Here is a 16,946-nt window from a genome sequence, read left to right as displayed (position 1 = left end):
TGATCGAAACATTTAAATATGTTAAAGGGTTAAATAAGGTCCAGGAGGGAAGTGTTTTTAATAGAAAAGTGAACACAAGAACAAGGGGACACAATCTGAAGTTAGTTGGGGGAAAGATCAAAAGCAACATGAGAAAATATTATTTTACTGAAAGAGTAGTAGATCCTTGGAACAGACGGGGTTGATAAATCCACAGTAACTTAATTTAAACATGCCTGGGATAAACATATATCCATTGTAAGATAAAATACAGGAAATAGTATAAGGGCAGACTAGATGGACCATGAGGTCTTTTTCTGCCCTCAGTCTTCTGTGTTTCTATGTTTCCTTTAATCACACCTGTCAATGAAGACAAAGTCAGAAGCAGGTGAAGCCAATCCCTAAAATGAGCTGGTGATGAAACTTTTCTCTCTGATAATTGGGTTACTAAAGGGCGTTAAGGTGACTCTTGGGACTTCTCTGTTACCTATCCTAAGTGCACCTTGATCCTGTCTCTGCAAACAGCAGGAAGAATGACATTGATACAAGCAGGCAGGCAGGAAGTGGTTAGAGGAATAATAACAGAGTGCAGTTTCAACAACATAGTTGTGCTCGAGAAAGGTGTAGGAGAAATACAGAGATTAGGATCTTTTGGCTTATTGGCAATATGAGAGAAGAAAATCCAGCAGATAGAATGGAATAACACGAGTCAGAAAGGATCTTGCAGATCTCCACTCCCACTCTCTGCTTAGGCAGGAAACCCTACACTACTTCAGACAAATGATAGTCCAAACTTTTCTTTAAAACTTCCAGGGTTGGAGCATTCACAACTTCTGGAGGCAAGGTGTTTCACTGATCAATTGTTCTACCTGTCAGAAAATTCTCCTTAGTTCTAGGTTGGTTCTCTCCTTGATTAGTTTCCAGCATTGATGATTTCCTATTGGTTCAGCCCTGTTCGGGCGAACCAATAGCAGTGGCGGTGGGATGCTCCACCCACCTGGCAGAACATTGCCTGCGCACTCCTACATATGCGATTCCATCCATTACATCTTGTCTTATCCTCAGGTGCTATTGAGAATAGGTTAACTCCTTCTTCTTTGTGGCAACTCTTGAGATATTGGAACACTTCTATCATGTATCCCCTGATCCTCCTTTTCATTAAACTAGACATGCGCAATTCCAGCAATCGTTCTTCACCTGTTTTAGCTTCCAGTCCCCTAATCATTTTTGTTGCACTTCTCTGCACTCTTTCTAGATGTTCTTTCTCTAAATAAAATTGAACGGGTCCAAAGACAGGTGGAAGGTTTTAAGCATAAAACGTATCAGGAAAGACTTAATGAACTCAACCTATATAGTCTGGAGAACAGAAGGGAAAGGGGGGACATGATTGAAACATTTAAATATGTTAAATGGTTAAATAAGGTTCAGGAGGGAAGTGTTTTTAATAGGAAAGTGAATACAGGAACAAGGGGGCACAATCTGAGGCTAGTTGGGGGAAAGATCAGAAGCAACATGAGAAAATATTATTTTACTGAAAGAGTAGTAGATGCTTGGAACAAACTTCCAGCAGACGTGGTTGGTAAATCAACAGTAACTGAATTTAAACATGCCTGGGATAAACATAGATCCATCCTAAGATAAAATACAGGAAATAGTATAAGGACAGACTAGATGGACAATGAGGTTTTTTTCTGCTGTGAATCTTCTATGTTTCTATGTTTCTAAATGCTGTTCACTCCCTGATAAGGAAACCACCCACTTTGAGACTTGTGTGCATCATAAAACTGTTACAGGAATGTTAGGAACCTTATTAGAGAGAAGCGATGACAAATCCTGCTTCTGAACTGACTTTAGTGGCATGCGATCAGTTGTCATCACCACCACACCTTTTGTGCTGTTTGGAAACAAAAAAAGAAGCTGATCTTGAAAGAAAAAGATGTGGTGATATAGAAAATAAACCCTGAATGAAAAGTACAACTGAAGAGGAGAGTGGGTATTTTGACTTCCAGAGATGAGTTTCCTCAGGTACAATGGCAGGAAGAGCTCTCCACCTGAGATTCTAGAAAGCTAGTTACATAAAACTGGGCTGAATTACCTGATCTCTTCATTTGCCCAAATTAAGAGGCAACAGGGATTTTAAGATAGTGGGGTTTTAGTCATAGTTTTTTAATTATTAGATTTGTATTGTATTGTTTTATTGTTGTTGTGAGATGCCCCGAGTCTTTGGAGAGGGGCGGCATACGAATAAATTATTATTATTATTATTATTATTATTATTATTATTATTATTATTATTATTATTATTATTATTATTAGTACAACACAGCAAACGAGATCATTATACTGGATTTCGTATTTCATCACCAGTCAGGCACTTCCCAAGCACGAATTATGTTTGCCGATCCCAGTAAAGTGGCCTTTTGCAATTGATAGATGGAGATTTTGTCAATTCCAATGGTTTTCAAATGTCCGCTGAGATCCTTTGGCACTGCGCCCAGCGTGCCAAGTACCACTGGGACCACTTTCACGGACTTATGCCAGAGTCATTGCAGCTCGATTTTTAGATCTTCGTATTTCACTAATTTCTCTAGCTGCTTCTCCTCAATTCTGCTGTCTCCTGGGATTGCGATGTTGATGATTCATACTTTCTTTTTCTTCACGATCACAATGTCTGGTGTGTTATGCTTCAGAATTCGATCAGTCTGAAGTCAGAAGTCCCACAGTAGTAGTAGTAGTAGTAGTAGTAGCAGTAGTAGTAGTAGTAGTTGTTATTATCATCATCATCATCATCATCATCATCATCATTATTGTTGTTATTATTGTTATTAAACAGATTAAAATGAGTCGGGAGGGACCTTGTAGGTCATCTAGTCCAACCCTCGCCCAAGAGATTTATAATTAAATGAGAGAGGCAAGAAGCTTTTAACCAAGTGAATAAGGGAGAACCAAAGTAGAAGCCGAAGGTTTAATTTATTTTATTTATTATTTGGATTTGTATGCCGCCCCTCTCCGAATGCCCCAAAAAGGATGCGCTATGAAAGCAGATTCCCCACAATAATCTAAATTCTAAAAACAAGTTCATTTCCTTCAGCAACAGAATGACCAGTGCCTGAAATTCACTACCTGACTCTGTGTAAACCCCAAAAACTTTAACCTTAGACTGTCTACAGTCGACCTCACCCCATTCCTAAGAGTTCTGTAAGGGGCGTGCATAAGCGCACCATTGTGCCTAATGTCCCTGTCCTACCATCCTATTGTCCAAATTTACTTGCCACCTACTTTGCTTTGGTTTATGTTTAGACCAATACCTGCCATCTTGTACATATTTCGGTAAAATAAAATAAAATAAACATGCCACGATCAAATCAATAAACTGTACTAGGACTTAACATTCACACCATATGCTAAGAAAACATTCGGCCGCTCACACTATGCTGATGTTCATCCATCGTGTTCGAAGAGGACCTTCACATCCAGTGGTGGGCTATGAGCTGCAGGTAAAACCTCACTGAAAAATGGGATCACCTGTGGCTCCATGCGCAATTTTGCTTCCTCCACAGGTCCAGCAGCAAAATCGCCCTGGCCCCACAAGAACCTATGAACCACAGCAGCAAGCGCAATTTAGCGTTCCGGCTCATAGCCCACCGCTGTTGATATCTAATGGCTTGTGGGCTGTACGCAATGTGGCTGGTAAGGCCTATACAGGCACAAAATGTTCTGCCACTTGTCAGGCAGACATGTGTCGGCACCACTGTCGCAGCATTTGCAGCTCTGGCTTTGGGGAGTGCTCGCTTCTCTTTTGCTATGGATCTAGCATCACAACATGCTAGACTAGAGGGGAAGCCCCTTCCCATTTTAATCTTAGCTTTAACCTATCAGGCAATTCTAGCTATAGTAAGCTATAGCTATAGTAAGGGGCATGCATAAGTGCACTAGTGTCTCTCCTGTATCGTACCTACTATTCTTCTATTCTATGCTTCTTATACTACTCTCATAATATCCTTGTATTCTCTAATTCAGTGTTTCCCAACCTTGGCAACTTGAAGATATTTGGACTTCAACTCCCAGAATTCCAGATATCTTCAAGTTGCCAAGGTTAGGAAACACAGCTTTTAATTGGTATATTCTATTCCTAAATTTTCACTTCTATTCTTTCTCTAATATATTTTACTAGAGTATAACCTCTATAACATTCATTGTGTATTATTGTGCATTGGACTGACTAAAATAAATGGATGGAGGGATGGAGATAGATAGATAGATAGATAGATAGATAAATAAATAAAGCTCCGCACCTGCAAGCTACTCCGCTTTGAGAAATTCAGTAGCCCACCAGAAAAAAAATTTAACAGGGGCGCAAAATGGAATATTCTACCCCTAAGGCCTTGGAGGAGAAAAATATGCCACATTAAATAAGAACGGAGCAAAGCTGGCAGCTTGAGGATGATGATGGCCAGAAGTTGGGACTAATTTAATTTATTATTATTATTATTTTTAAATTTTTTACATAGATAATAAATTTTTACATAGACTAATTTAATTTAATTTGTTTGATTTATATGCCGCCTAATCCCATGGGACTAAAGGACAGGCGGCTGTTTCCCCCTCTCCTTGAGCGTCCAACAGCTGTATGCAAGGTGCAGAATCCAACAGGTGAATCGACTTCCCGGCTGCAAGACTCTGCGCAGCCAGGTGTTTTGTGCATTGTTTTTCCCCCTATCGCGGAAGTCAACTTTCCTCGATCTGCCTCGATCGAGTCCTTCTTCTACCAATCAATCGCTTTGATTTGCTTTTTCAAGGCGATCCGGCCGAAAACCAACCAACTACGCAAGCAAGGGCGCTCACCTAGCTCCAAGGAAGAAAAGAAGGGGATCCTTCCCTTCCTCGATCCTGCTTTTTAATGGGATGGCGGAACCGTCGCTACCTGTTGCCCCTCCGCCGCCCGCGGTTCCTTCTCCCCTCTCCCTCCCTCCCCTCCTCCTGCCGCCCCTCCTCGGCACTCACGATCTCCAGGCAGACGAAGGCCCCCGAGTAAGTGCGCAGGATTTCCACGCCGGAGGGCAGATTCACGCGGGGCGGGGGGTAATAGGCAGTGGCGTTGGGCGGCGGAGGCATGGAGCCCCCGCCTCGGGAGGAGATCATGGTGCGGAGGGATCCGAGCGAGCGGCCGCGGCGGCAGCAGCAGCGGGAGCCCTGACGTGGCCTCGCCAGGTACGGCGAGCAGTAACTACTACAACCGAGGCGAAGCTGCAGGTGGCGGGCAGGGCGGGAATGAGGGAAAGGCGAGGCGCGTCGGTCCGGCGCCGCCCGCCGCCCGCCCCTTTCCCGACTGAGGCTGGGGCGGCTTTTGCGCCCACCTTCCCGCGCACTTCGCAGGTCCGCTGGCCTTCTCCTTTTGCGGTGTTGTTTTTTTTTTACCTCACAACCGAAGCTGTTGTTAACCACAACGCGGGCGGGTGTGGGGGCTTTAATAGCACAAAATGGTGCCCCTTTAGTCCTCGAGGCCAAATTCCTGCCTTCCCGCCCCTCCACGGGCGGAAGAAGGTTATCTCGGGTGAATTGCCGCCCGTGGCAGGGAAGGGAGTTATCTCGGCCTTATTCCCATGACGCTTTCGCCCGCGCTTTACCTGAGCGGAGGCTGGCTTGGGCAAAGCGAGCGAAACGCGCGCGAGTTTACCTCGGTTAAAGAGTTTGTGTGTGCGTGTTTATTTATTTCAATTTATATGCCGCCCACCTCCCAAAGGACTCTGGGTTGTGCAAAGCTGGTTTGGGATTGTTTTTTTTAAGGGCAACTTCGGGATGATCTGGATATGTAGTGTCTACTCTACTCAGTAGTGTCAACCCCTAACCCCCAACATTTCTCCCTTAGACTATCCATGATTGACCTTTCCAGGTTCCTAAGAGGTCAGTAAGGGGCGTTACATAAGTGCACTAGCCTGCCTTTCGTCCCCTGTCCAATTGTCTCTCCTCAGGGCCACCATCAGGAATTTTGGGGCCCCATACAGCCTAAGTGTCTGCCCCCCCCCCCGGCCATTTTAAAACTACTGCCCCCCAAATCCGGTGCCATGGCCACACAGCCTGGGCAAGCCCTCCCCCGGCCCTCTGAGGTCAAACACAGCCCTGATGTGGCCCTCAATGAAATTGAGTTTGACACCCCTGGCCTAGAGGCTAAATCCTATGAACAAGGGCTAAGAGAATGAGTATGTTTAACTCAATAAATAGAAAACTGAGGGGGAATATAATAGTAGTTTCCCAATCCTTAAAGGGCTGCCACAGAGCAGATGGCATCTATTTATTCTCCATGCCACCCGAAGGTAGTACAAGAAGCAATGGGTGGAACCTCACCAAGAAGAAATGCAATCTGGAAATAAGGAAAAACTTGGGACTGGGCGGCATAGAAATAATAAATAAATAAATAAATAAATAAATAAATAAATAAATCCCTTCTTTTTTATTAAAAGAAATTAATAGAAACATAGAAACATATGAGACTGACGGCAGAAAAAGACCTCATGGTCCATCTAGTCTACCCTTATACTATTTCCTGTATTTTATCTTACAATGGATATATGTTTATCCCAGGCATGTTTAAATTCAGATACTGTGGATTTACCAACCATGTCTGCTGGAAGTTTGTTCCAAGCATCTACTACTCTTTCAGTGAAATAATGTTTTCTCAGGTTGCTTTTGATCTTTCCCCCAACTAACTTCAGATTGTGTCCCCTTGTCCTTGTGTTCACTTTCCTATTAAAAACACTTCTCTCCTGGACCTTATTTAACCCTTTAACATATTTAAATGTTTCGATCATGTCCCCCTTTTTCCTTCTGTCCTCCAGACTATACAGATTGAGTTCATGAAGTCTTTCCTGATACGTTTTATGCTTAAGACCTTCCACCATTCTTGTAGCCCGTCTTTGGACCCGTTCAATTTTGTCAATAATAATTAAAAAAAACCAAAATCCATTACTATTAAAACTAAAACAACCAGCAAAACTATTAATAAAAACAGGTGAGGGCTGGGTTTTTTTTCTCTGTTATTATTTAAGTGCTTTTACCATATGCTTTAAATCAAGAATCACTTCTCCCTCTGTTTCTCTCTCTTTTCTGTCATTCTCTGCCTCAATCATTTTCTCATTTCTCTTTTTTTCTCCCCTTTTTTCTATCATTTCTCTCTCTCTTCCTTCCACTCTTCTCTCTCTCTCTTTCTTCCTCTCTTTCACTCTCTTCCTTCCTCTCTCATCTCTTTCTTTCTTTCCTTCTCTCTCTCTTTCTCTATCTTGCTTTCTTCCTCTCTCTCACTCTCTTACTTCCTCTCTCATTTCTCTCTCTCTCTCTTTCTCTCTCTCTCTCTCTCTTTCTCTATCTTGCTTTCTTCCTTTCTCACTCTCTTCCTTCCTCTCTCATCTCTCTCTCTCTTTCTTTCTCTCTCTCTCTATCTTGCTTTCTTCCTCTCTCTCTCTTCCTTCCTCTCTCATCTCTTACTTTCTTTCTCTCTCTCTTTCTCTATCTTGCTTTCTTCCTCTCTCTCACTCTTCCTTCCTCTCTGATCTCTCTCTTTTCTTTCTCTCTCTTTCTCTATCTCTCCCCCTCTTCCTCTCTCTCTCTCTTTCTCACTTTCCCTCTCTTGTTTTCTTTCTCACTCTCTCTTGCTTTCTCTCTCACACTCTTTCTCTCTCTCGTTCTCTTTCTCTTGCTATCTCTTTCTCTCCCCCTATTTTTCTCTCTCTCTCTCTCTCTCACTTTCTCTCTATCTTGTTCTGTCATCGCTCTCACTCTCTCTCGTTCTCCGGAGGCTGGCGAAAGTAATTTTCAATTACTTTCAATTGTAATTTTCAATTACAATCAACCTATCTCTCCTTCCTTCCTTTCCCCCCTCCCTCTTTTCCTTTCCTTCCTTCCCTTCCCCTTTCTCCTTCTTTCCCTTCTTCCTTCATTCCAACCAACCAACCTATCTCTTCTTCCTGTTTCCTTCTCCTCCCTCTTCCCCTTCCTTCCCCTCCGTCTTTCCCTTCCTTCCCTCCCTATTTTTCCTTCCTTCCCTTCTGTGTCCTCCTGGCCCTCTCTTCCCCTCCCCTCCCCTCTCTTTCCCCGATGAGGGCAGCCCGTAGACTCACACCCATCTCGGGCCGAGTTACAAGAGCCGCAGCCGGGCAGGGAGCGCCCCACTCGTTTTGTTCCCGCCGGAGGGCTCGATCGGGAGCCCGCTGGTCAGGGCTCGGTCGGCGCCACCAGGAATCCAGGAATGGATTTTTTTACACAGAAGGCTGCTTAGGAAAGAAACAAAATTTAACACAAGCGCAAGTTGCAACCGCCACCCTGAAGGGGCTCCTACCTTCGCCGCACGCTTTACTCTGGGACTGGAGGACCGTGCTGCCAAAGGCTCCGTCGGGGCTTCTTTGAGTCCTGCCTCGCGAGGGCCAGAGGGCCCGCCTTTTTCGTTGGTGAGGCAGGCAAGAGAGGGCCGGTACTGCGCATGTGCGACGGCGGGCAAAACCGGGCCCCCTCATGGCCGGGCCCGGTACACCACTACCAGTAGTACCCCCCTATCGGCGGCCCTGTCTCTCCTTATCTCATATATCAGATATCTTTTCTTCCTTCATATATCTTCTCTATTTTTATATCTTCTCTTTATATATAATACTTCGTGTCTGTTCTCTTCAATATGTATTGTGTATTGGACAAAATAAATAAATAAATAAAAGTAAAATAAATAAATGTAAGAAAAACCAGAGATATACATATAAACTGGGCAAAACCACACACAATAGCAGCGACTGAGACAGATCTTGGAGTCTTAATAGACAACCAGCTAAACATGAGCTAGCAGTGTGCAGCAGCAGCCAAAAAAGCCAATGAGATCCTAAACTGCATTAACAGAGGGATACAATCTGGGATTAGGGAGATACCAATACCAAAGCCTTCGTTAAATCACACCAGCAGTGGGCTACGAGCCAGAACGCTAAATTGCGCTAGTTGCCGCGGCTCGTAAGTGCTTGCGTGGCCAGCGTGATTTCGTTTCTGCACCTGGTGGAGGTAGCAAAATCGTGCACGGAGCTGCAGGTGCGCCCGTGTTTCAGCATGCGCAGAAGCAAAGAAAATCACCGAAACACGGGCGCACCTGCGGCTCCGTGCGCGATTTTGCTACCTCCACAAGGACAGAAGCAAAATAATGCTGGCTCCACAAGCACTTATGAGCTGCGGTGGCCAGCGCAATTTAGCATTCCAGCTCGTAGCCCACCACTGAACCACACCTAGTGATACCTCATCTTACGAACTTAATTGGTTCCAGGACGAGGTTTGTAAGGTGAAAAGTTTGTAAGATGAAACAATGTTTCCCATAGGAATCAATGGAAAAGTGATTAATGCGTGCAAGCCCAAAACTCATCCCTTTTGCCAGCCGAAGCACCTGTTTTTGCGATGCTGCGATTTCACTGAGGCTCCCCTTGCTGGGAAACCCCACCTCCGGACTTTTCTAGATAAGAACTGGGTGTTCAAGATTTTTTTGCCTCTTCTTAAGAACCATTTTTACTTACAAACCGAAGCACGGATTAATTTCCCAGGAAATTTGAGAGCAGCATGAAGGCCTGGCCAGTTTCCTGCCATTTTTTTTTTGAGCCTTAAAGTTTTGGATTTTTTTTATTCCCCTCCTCTCACCTTCTTCCTTTGGCAGCAACTGTCCTCCTCCTTTTCTTCTTCTTCCTCCTCCCACCCAAATTCCGAACTTTTATTTCTTTCCTAATGGGATTGCACGCATTATTTGCTTTTACATTGATTCCTATGGGAAACATTGCTTCTACTTGCAAACCTTTCTATTTAAGAACCTGGTCACGGAACGAATTAAGTTCTCACTGTATATAGCATGTGTCGTGTGTATGGGTGTGGGTAGACATATACTTTCTTTTGAGAGCAGGCAACAGAATTTTGTTTTTAATGTGTGCCAGTGTGTTCACAGTAAACAAAAAATGATGATAAAGATGATCTTATCTCTAGAATTCTCAATTAAATCTTACTGTTGAAGGTAGTAATAGACTATTTCCGTTTCATGCAATGGAAAACCGGCTCTGGAATCAGCAGCCAAAATGTTCAATTTGAGGGAGATCTTACTTTAAAAGTCCAATTTTTTAGTGAGAGAAAAGGCTTCAATTCCTACCGGTCAATGACTACTTCAGCTTCAACCACAATAACACAAGAACACGCAACAGATTCAAACTTAATACGAACCGCTCCAAACTTGACTGTAAAAAATATGATTTCAACAATCGAGTTATCGAAGCGTGGAACTCATTACCGGACTCAATTGTGTCAACCCCTAACCCCCAACACTTCTCCCTTAGACTCTCCATGATTGACCTCTCCAGGTTCCTAAGAGGTCAGTAAGGGGCGTACACAAGTGCACTGGTGTGCCTTTCATCCCCTGTCCAATTGTCTTTCTTTCACCTATCGTATATATTCTCTTCCTTTCATATATCCTCTCCTCTAAGTTCACTTTTACCCTTATATATATTACCACATGTCTATTTTTCTTCCTATGTATTTGTGTATTGGACAAATGAATAAATAAATAAATAAGTAAGTAAACAGCTAAAATAGCAATAGCATTTAAGCTTATAGATTGCTCCATAGTGCTTTACAGCACTCTCTCGGCCGTTTACAATGTAGAAGCATTGTTTGCATATTGGTCCCAACAATCTGGGTCCAGATTAGACAAAAGCAAAGAACTGATTGTGTGACTTTGTTAATCTAAATCCTGAATTAACTCATTTTCTGGGATTATAGTACCTATTGAATTTAACAAAATAGTTAAGGTGTCAGATACATGAAATCACTGAAAAAAAAGAGAACCCTTTTTACATAGTTAAAACTAATCAAGTTTTAATAGGTTGTGTGAATGTAGTTATTAGGCCTTGGCATATCCTGATTTGGGATGTTGTATGAACACAAGTGGCTAGAGGGTTGTTGATGTCTTACAATTATCTTTAAATAATGTCTTTGACAATGCAACCCAATTTCCTGAGTTTGCAACACATGTGGAAATGTAAATAATAGACAATAGTTTTGAGCTGCACGCTAAGCTCACATTGACTTGGCTAATTTGTTTTTGTTTTCTGCTTTAATTATTTAGATAAACCCCACCTAATAAACTGGGATTAAGGAAAAGACAGATATAAACAGAGCAATCAACCATACTTCTAAGTAAACATAACTGGCTAAACTTGTTGAGGTTGTGATGGGCCAGAGCTTAATTATTAGCCATTTCCAATATCTACCTGAGATTGCAAATGATACTTGCATATTGTCTGTACCTTACAAGACTTTCAGCTCTGTTTCCACATGGTATTTTCGGGCACTCCCAGAATTATATCAATTTAGATGCAAGATAAACCATCTTGTTTTCTTGCAGCTGGATCAGAATGATTGCCACCCTTTACTTCCATTTTTAGAGCCAGTTGGCAATTCACACTGTGCTTCTCCATGCTATATCCATTTACTGTATATAAATGGAGAAAAAAATGGCCTCTTTTTGTAATCCAAGTGTTAATGAAAAATATGTCTTGAAGCTTAACACCTCAAAACCAAGATCATGGTCGTCAGCAAACAACCCATTAATTTACCACTTGTAAATTCAGAAGGAATACTCTTTTGAAAGGATCAAAAGGACCCTGTTGTGAGCCGCCCCGAGTTTGCGGAGAGGGGCGGCATATAAATCCAATAAATCTAATCTAATCACGTACTTCTGTTTTAATTTACATGAAAGCTGGGACATGATCAGTGAAGTAAAGAGAAGGATAGAGAAAGCTCGAACACGAAAAAGGTCTTCTGCAGTCATGACATAAGCCTAAGACTGAAAACCAGGCTTGTCAAATGTTACATCTTTTCTATCCTGTTCTATGGAGTAGAGATAATTAATAATAATAATAATTTATTGGACTTGTATGCCGCCCCTCTCCGAAGACTCGGGGCGGCTCACAACAATAATAAAACAATATAGCAGTAAAACAAATCCAATATTAAAAAACATATATAAAACCCCAGCAATTAAAACCATACAGCACATACATACCAAACATAAAATATAAAAGCCTAGGGGAGGATGTCTTAGTTCCCCCATGCCTGGCGATATAGGTGGGTCTTAAGTAATTTGTGAAAGGCAAGGAGGGTGGGGGCTGTTCTAATCTCTGGGGGGAGTTGATTCCAGAGGGCCGGGGCCGCCACAGAGAAGGCTCTTTCCCTGGGGCCCGTCAAACGACATTGTTTAGTCGACGGGACCCGGAGAAGGCCAACTCTGTGGGACCTTATCGGCCGCTGGGATTCGTGCAGTAGAAGGCGGTTCCGGAGGTATTCTGGTCCACTGCCATGTAGGGCTTTAAAGGTCATTACCAACACTTTGAATTGTGACCGGAAACTGATCGGCAGCCAATGTAGGCCACGGAGTGTTGAAGAAACGTGGGCGAATCTAGGGAGCCCCACGATAGCTTTTGCAGCCACATTCTGCACGATCTGAAGTTTCCAAACACTTTTCAAGGGTAGCCCCATGTAGAGAGCATTGCAGTAATCGAACGTCGAGGTGATGAGGGCATGAGCCAGTGTGAGCAATGACTCCCTGTCCAAGTAGGGCCGCAACTGGTGCACCAGGCGAACCTGGGCAAACGCCCTCCTTGCCACAGCCGAAAGATGATGTTCCAATGTTAGCTGTGGATCAAGGAGGACACCCAAGTTGCGAACCCTCTCTGAGGGGGTCAATAATCCCCCCTCAGGGTAATGGATGGACAGATGGAATTGTCCTTGGGAGGCAAAACCCACAGCCACTCCATCTTGTCTGGGTTGAGTTTGAGCTTGTTGACACCCATCCAGACCCCAAAAGCCTCCAGGCACCGGCACATCACTTCCACTGCTTTGTTGACTGGACATGGGGTGGAGATGTACAACTGGGTATCATCGGCATATTGATGATACCTCACCCCATGCCCTTGGATGATCTCACCCAGCGGTTTCATGTAGAAACCCAGTGGTTTCATGTAGAAAATCACTTGAAGAAACTAGAAATATGGATTTACAGACTGCTGTTAGGTTTAAGCTGGGTTAACAAAATCACAAATGAGGAGGTGATAAGCCATCTGGGAAAGCCAAGGGAGATCATGTAAGCTGTTAAAAAGCAAAAGTTAAGAATATTTTGGGCATGTGATGCGACACCCAGAAAAATACGGCTGTCTTCACTTAATCCTCCAATGAAAGATTGAATAAAAATGAAGTCCAGGCAGAAGAAGAACATCATGACTTAAAAACCTAAGGGACTGCTTTGGACAAAATTCAGCAGCCCTTGTGGACCAACTCCCAGAATTCCTGAGCCAATCATGCTAGCTCAGGAATTCTGGGAGTTGAAGTCCACATGTCATAGAAGAGCCAACTTTGCCTACCACTGGTCTAGCCATAGAAACATAGAAACATAGAAGTCTGACGGCAGAAAAAGACCTCCTGGTCCATCTAGTCTGCCCTTATACTATTTTCTGTATTTTATCTTAGGATGGATATATGTTTATCCCAGGCATGTTTAAATTCAGTTACTGTGGATTTATCTACCACGTCTGCTGGAAGTTTGTTCCAAGGATCTACTACTCTTTCAGTAAAATAATATTTTCTCATGTTGCTTTTGATCTTTCCCCCAACTAACTTCAGATTGTATCCCCTTGTTCTTGTGTTCACTTTCCTATTAAAAACACTTCCCTCCTGGACCTTATTTAACCCTTTAACATATTTAAATGTTTCGATCATGTCCCCCCTTTTCCTTCTGTCCTCCAGACAGATTGAGTTCATTAAGTCTTTCCTGATACGTTTTATGCTTAAGACCTTCCACCATTCTTGTAGCCCGTCTTTGGACCCGTTCAATTTTGTCAATATCTTTTTGTAGGTTTGGTCTCCAGAACTGAACACAGTATTCCAAATGTGGTCTCACCAGCGCTCTATATAGCGGGATCATAATCTCCCTCTTCCTGCTTGTTATACCTCTAGCTATGCAGCCAATGCATCAAGAAGAAAGAACATATGTCTGCTTTTATAAAACGAGGAGATTTTTCAGCTTGGCTATAGGGTAAAATGTTAAGTGTATTATTAGTAATAGGATATCTGTCTCCAGACCCTTTCCAGAATTCTTTATGTGATTTCAAGGGCCTCCTATAAGATTTCTTTTCAATTTTTTATGCACACCCTTGTAGGTGTGACTATATAATGAACATCTGTGTCTATGCGTCATGTTTCAAGATTCTTTTAAAAAAAATTACTCATCCTATTCCTGTGGCCCTAGCAGTACCACTCATTCAGGTTGAACTGCATAGTTGCATAGTAATCTATAATCATGAAACAAGTCCTTGATTATCTCAATGATCCAGATGGTTCAACACAACTCTGATCCTGGCCTAGGAGAAGATTGGCTTTGAAATAGCAACTCTGGTGTCTAATGTGGGAGACAATTTGTGGTCTTAGCAAGGAAGTATTCAGCTTTGAAAAAAAAATGCAAGAAGAAATTACGGCTTAGAAGAATGAAGCATCCATGAGTAAGGGTGTCTAAGAAAAATTGGCTTGGTTTGCTTCTTACTGCCAGGAGAAATATGAGCCAATGCCAGATGGCTTGAAAAAGTACACAATAAGAAGGGACTCTAATGAACCCAAGGGCTAAGATAAAAGGCTCTCTATGCATCCTTGAGTTCACAGAAACCTATATTGGCATTAAATCTCCCACCACCCCTTTTGGTGAAGCCTAGCAGGTTTTACCCATCTTGAGAATGCTGTTGGATGGTTTTAGGACAAGAGTGAAAATGCTACTTGAATGCTACTTGAATGCCAGTACATTCATATAACACCTATAAGTCTCCTGGCACCATTCAAGGTGTTGGTTATTACCTATAAAGCCCTATATGGCTCAGAGCCAGGGTATTTACGGGACTGTCTCTTGCCACATACCTCCCAGAGACCCATTAGAGTACACAGAGTTGGCCTCCTCCAGGTCCCGTCGACTAAGCAATGCAGGTTGGCGGAGCCATGGGGCATGGCCTTCTCTGTTGGTGCCCCAGCTCTATGGAATCAACTTTTGCCCCCCAATGTCCATACTGCTCCCACCCTAATGGCTTTCCGTAAGGCACAAAGATCTGGCTTTCCCAGCAGGCCTGGGAGCCATGAATTAACAACTCTCATGCCCAAATTGTCTGAATGTTATGTATGAATGTATGCTGACTACTTAGTTTATTATGGGTTTTAATCTGGGATTTATTGTTAAATTGTATATTTGACTTCTTTTTTGTATTTTATATTGTTGTAAGACACCCTGAGTCTTTCGGGATTGAGCGGCATAGAATTTGAATTAATTAATTAATTAAAGGATGTCTTAAGCCTATCACATTCATGAGGTTGGAATATGATTAAGTCAACATCAAGGAGATGGGAGTGGGGAGGGTGAAAGAGAAAGATGGGGAGGGAGGGAGAAAGAAGGAGACTAAATGAGTCTCAAAGATGCTTTACCAAAAAGCAACTGGACTTTTCTTGGTTTTTAATTTGAAAACTTTTTGTTTCTCTTCAAACTGGCTTCTTTTTCAGATCATGGGACAACTCCCTGTTAGCGACTACTTCACCTTTAAGAACAACAACACAAAAGCGTACGCAATAGATACAAACTAAATGTAAATCGCTAGAAACCAGACTGCAGAAAATACGATTTCAGCAATCGAGTGATCAACGCCTGGAATTCACTACTGGGACTCTGCTGTTTCCTCCTCCCAATCCCAAAACCTTCAACCTTACATTATCTACAATAGGCCTCTCCCCTTTTCTAAGAGGTCTGTAAGGGGCGTGCCTGAGTGCACCTTTGTGCCTACTGTCTGTTCTGCCGGGCTCTATGGAATGAGTCTCCCAAAAATTGAAGGGTACAAATTTCAGACACACACACACATACTTGAAAGTTCAAAACCAATGTTCTTTATCACAAAAATTCAAAAGAAACAAAGCACCCTTTTTATATTGCAAAGAGCACTTGTCCCAAAACAACCTGGTAGTCTGTACAATCCCCTTAATCAGTCCTTAAGTACTTAGCTAGCAGCTGTGAAGGAACGTCACAGCCCTCCTTCTTCCACGAAGTGAAACACACACACTTTGCTCTGCTTTGGTTTTAAAGTCGTGAAAAATCAACAAACAAACAGCAAGGCACGGTCCTGAAGAAAAACGATGAGATAATCTTACACAACGGCCAAGCCAGCACGCTGCTATTTATATCAGCAGCTCTAATTGCTGGAGCCCCACCCAAACACAGGTGGCCTCTCTTATCTCCTGTAATATTTCTTCAATTGGTCTCTTCGATGCATAATTCTGCGCATGCGTGGGTCTAACACTTCCTCATCCGAATCGACCGAAGATAATGGAGATTGGCTTCCTGGGCTGTGTGCCAAGCCCCCCTCTTCTAAGTCACCCCCATCTTCTTCTTCGTCCGAGGAAACTGCACTACCTGACTCTGTCGGCAATAAAACAGGCCTATGACGTGTTGATGTTTCCCCTGCATCCACCTCCACATTCCTTGGGGCAGGAGCTGGGCCAGAGCCAACCACAACACTGTCCCTGTCCTAATGTCTTTTTGTCTTTTCTATCTCTACTTTATACTTCTATTATGGTAAACATACTACAACACTATACTTGTATGACAAACAAACAAACAAATAAATAATAAAAAATTATGTACCTGGATGAATGGAGAGAGAGAGATATGAAAAGAAAGAGAGATGTTTCCAGTGTATGGGAGTATATTATAATTAGGCAAATAGGAAAGACTGTCAGCCTTGATCTGAAGATATCAATACAAGCAATGTGTGTTGGTAGTAGGGTGTGTGTTATTCATTCATTGGTTCGCATACCTGACGGTAAAGGTCACCATTTTGTAAACAGGTCAAAAGTGATAAAGCCAAGATACTCCGATTAGAGAGAGAGAAAGT

General features: G+C 42.8%; 1 protein-coding gene and 1 long non-coding RNA gene across 2 annotated transcripts in view; one reads left to right on the top strand and one right to left on the bottom strand.

Moving 5' to 3' along the window:
- The window catches only part of MAL2 (mal, T cell differentiation protein 2), a 46,185-nt gene extending 40,934 nt beyond the window's left edge, over positions 1–5,251 (bottom strand). The window contains exon 1 of the mRNA XM_070748249.1: positions 4,984–5,251. Coding sequence (XP_070604350.1) covers positions 4,984–5,121 — 138 coding nt within the window. The 5' untranslated portion in view covers positions 5,122–5,251. The remainder of the gene's footprint in view (positions 1–4,983) is intronic.
- LOC139165193 (uncharacterized) lies at positions 4,842–16,647 on the top strand. The gene is made up of 2 exons (XR_011558758.1): positions 4,842–5,010; positions 15,565–16,647. It is a non-coding gene; the product is annotated as an uncharacterized lncRNA (long non-coding RNA).
- Positions 16,648–16,946: the final 299 nt, after the last annotated feature.

This window comes from Erythrolamprus reginae, chromosome 3, assembly GCF_031021105.1.
Source record: "Erythrolamprus reginae isolate rEryReg1 chromosome 3, rEryReg1.hap1, whole genome shotgun sequence".
Taxonomy (NCBI): domain Eukaryota; kingdom Metazoa; phylum Chordata; class Lepidosauria; order Squamata; family Dipsadidae; genus Erythrolamprus; species Erythrolamprus reginae.
The sequence above is the reverse complement of the archived record's forward strand: the minus strand, read 5'-3'. Positions and strand labels throughout refer to the sequence as shown.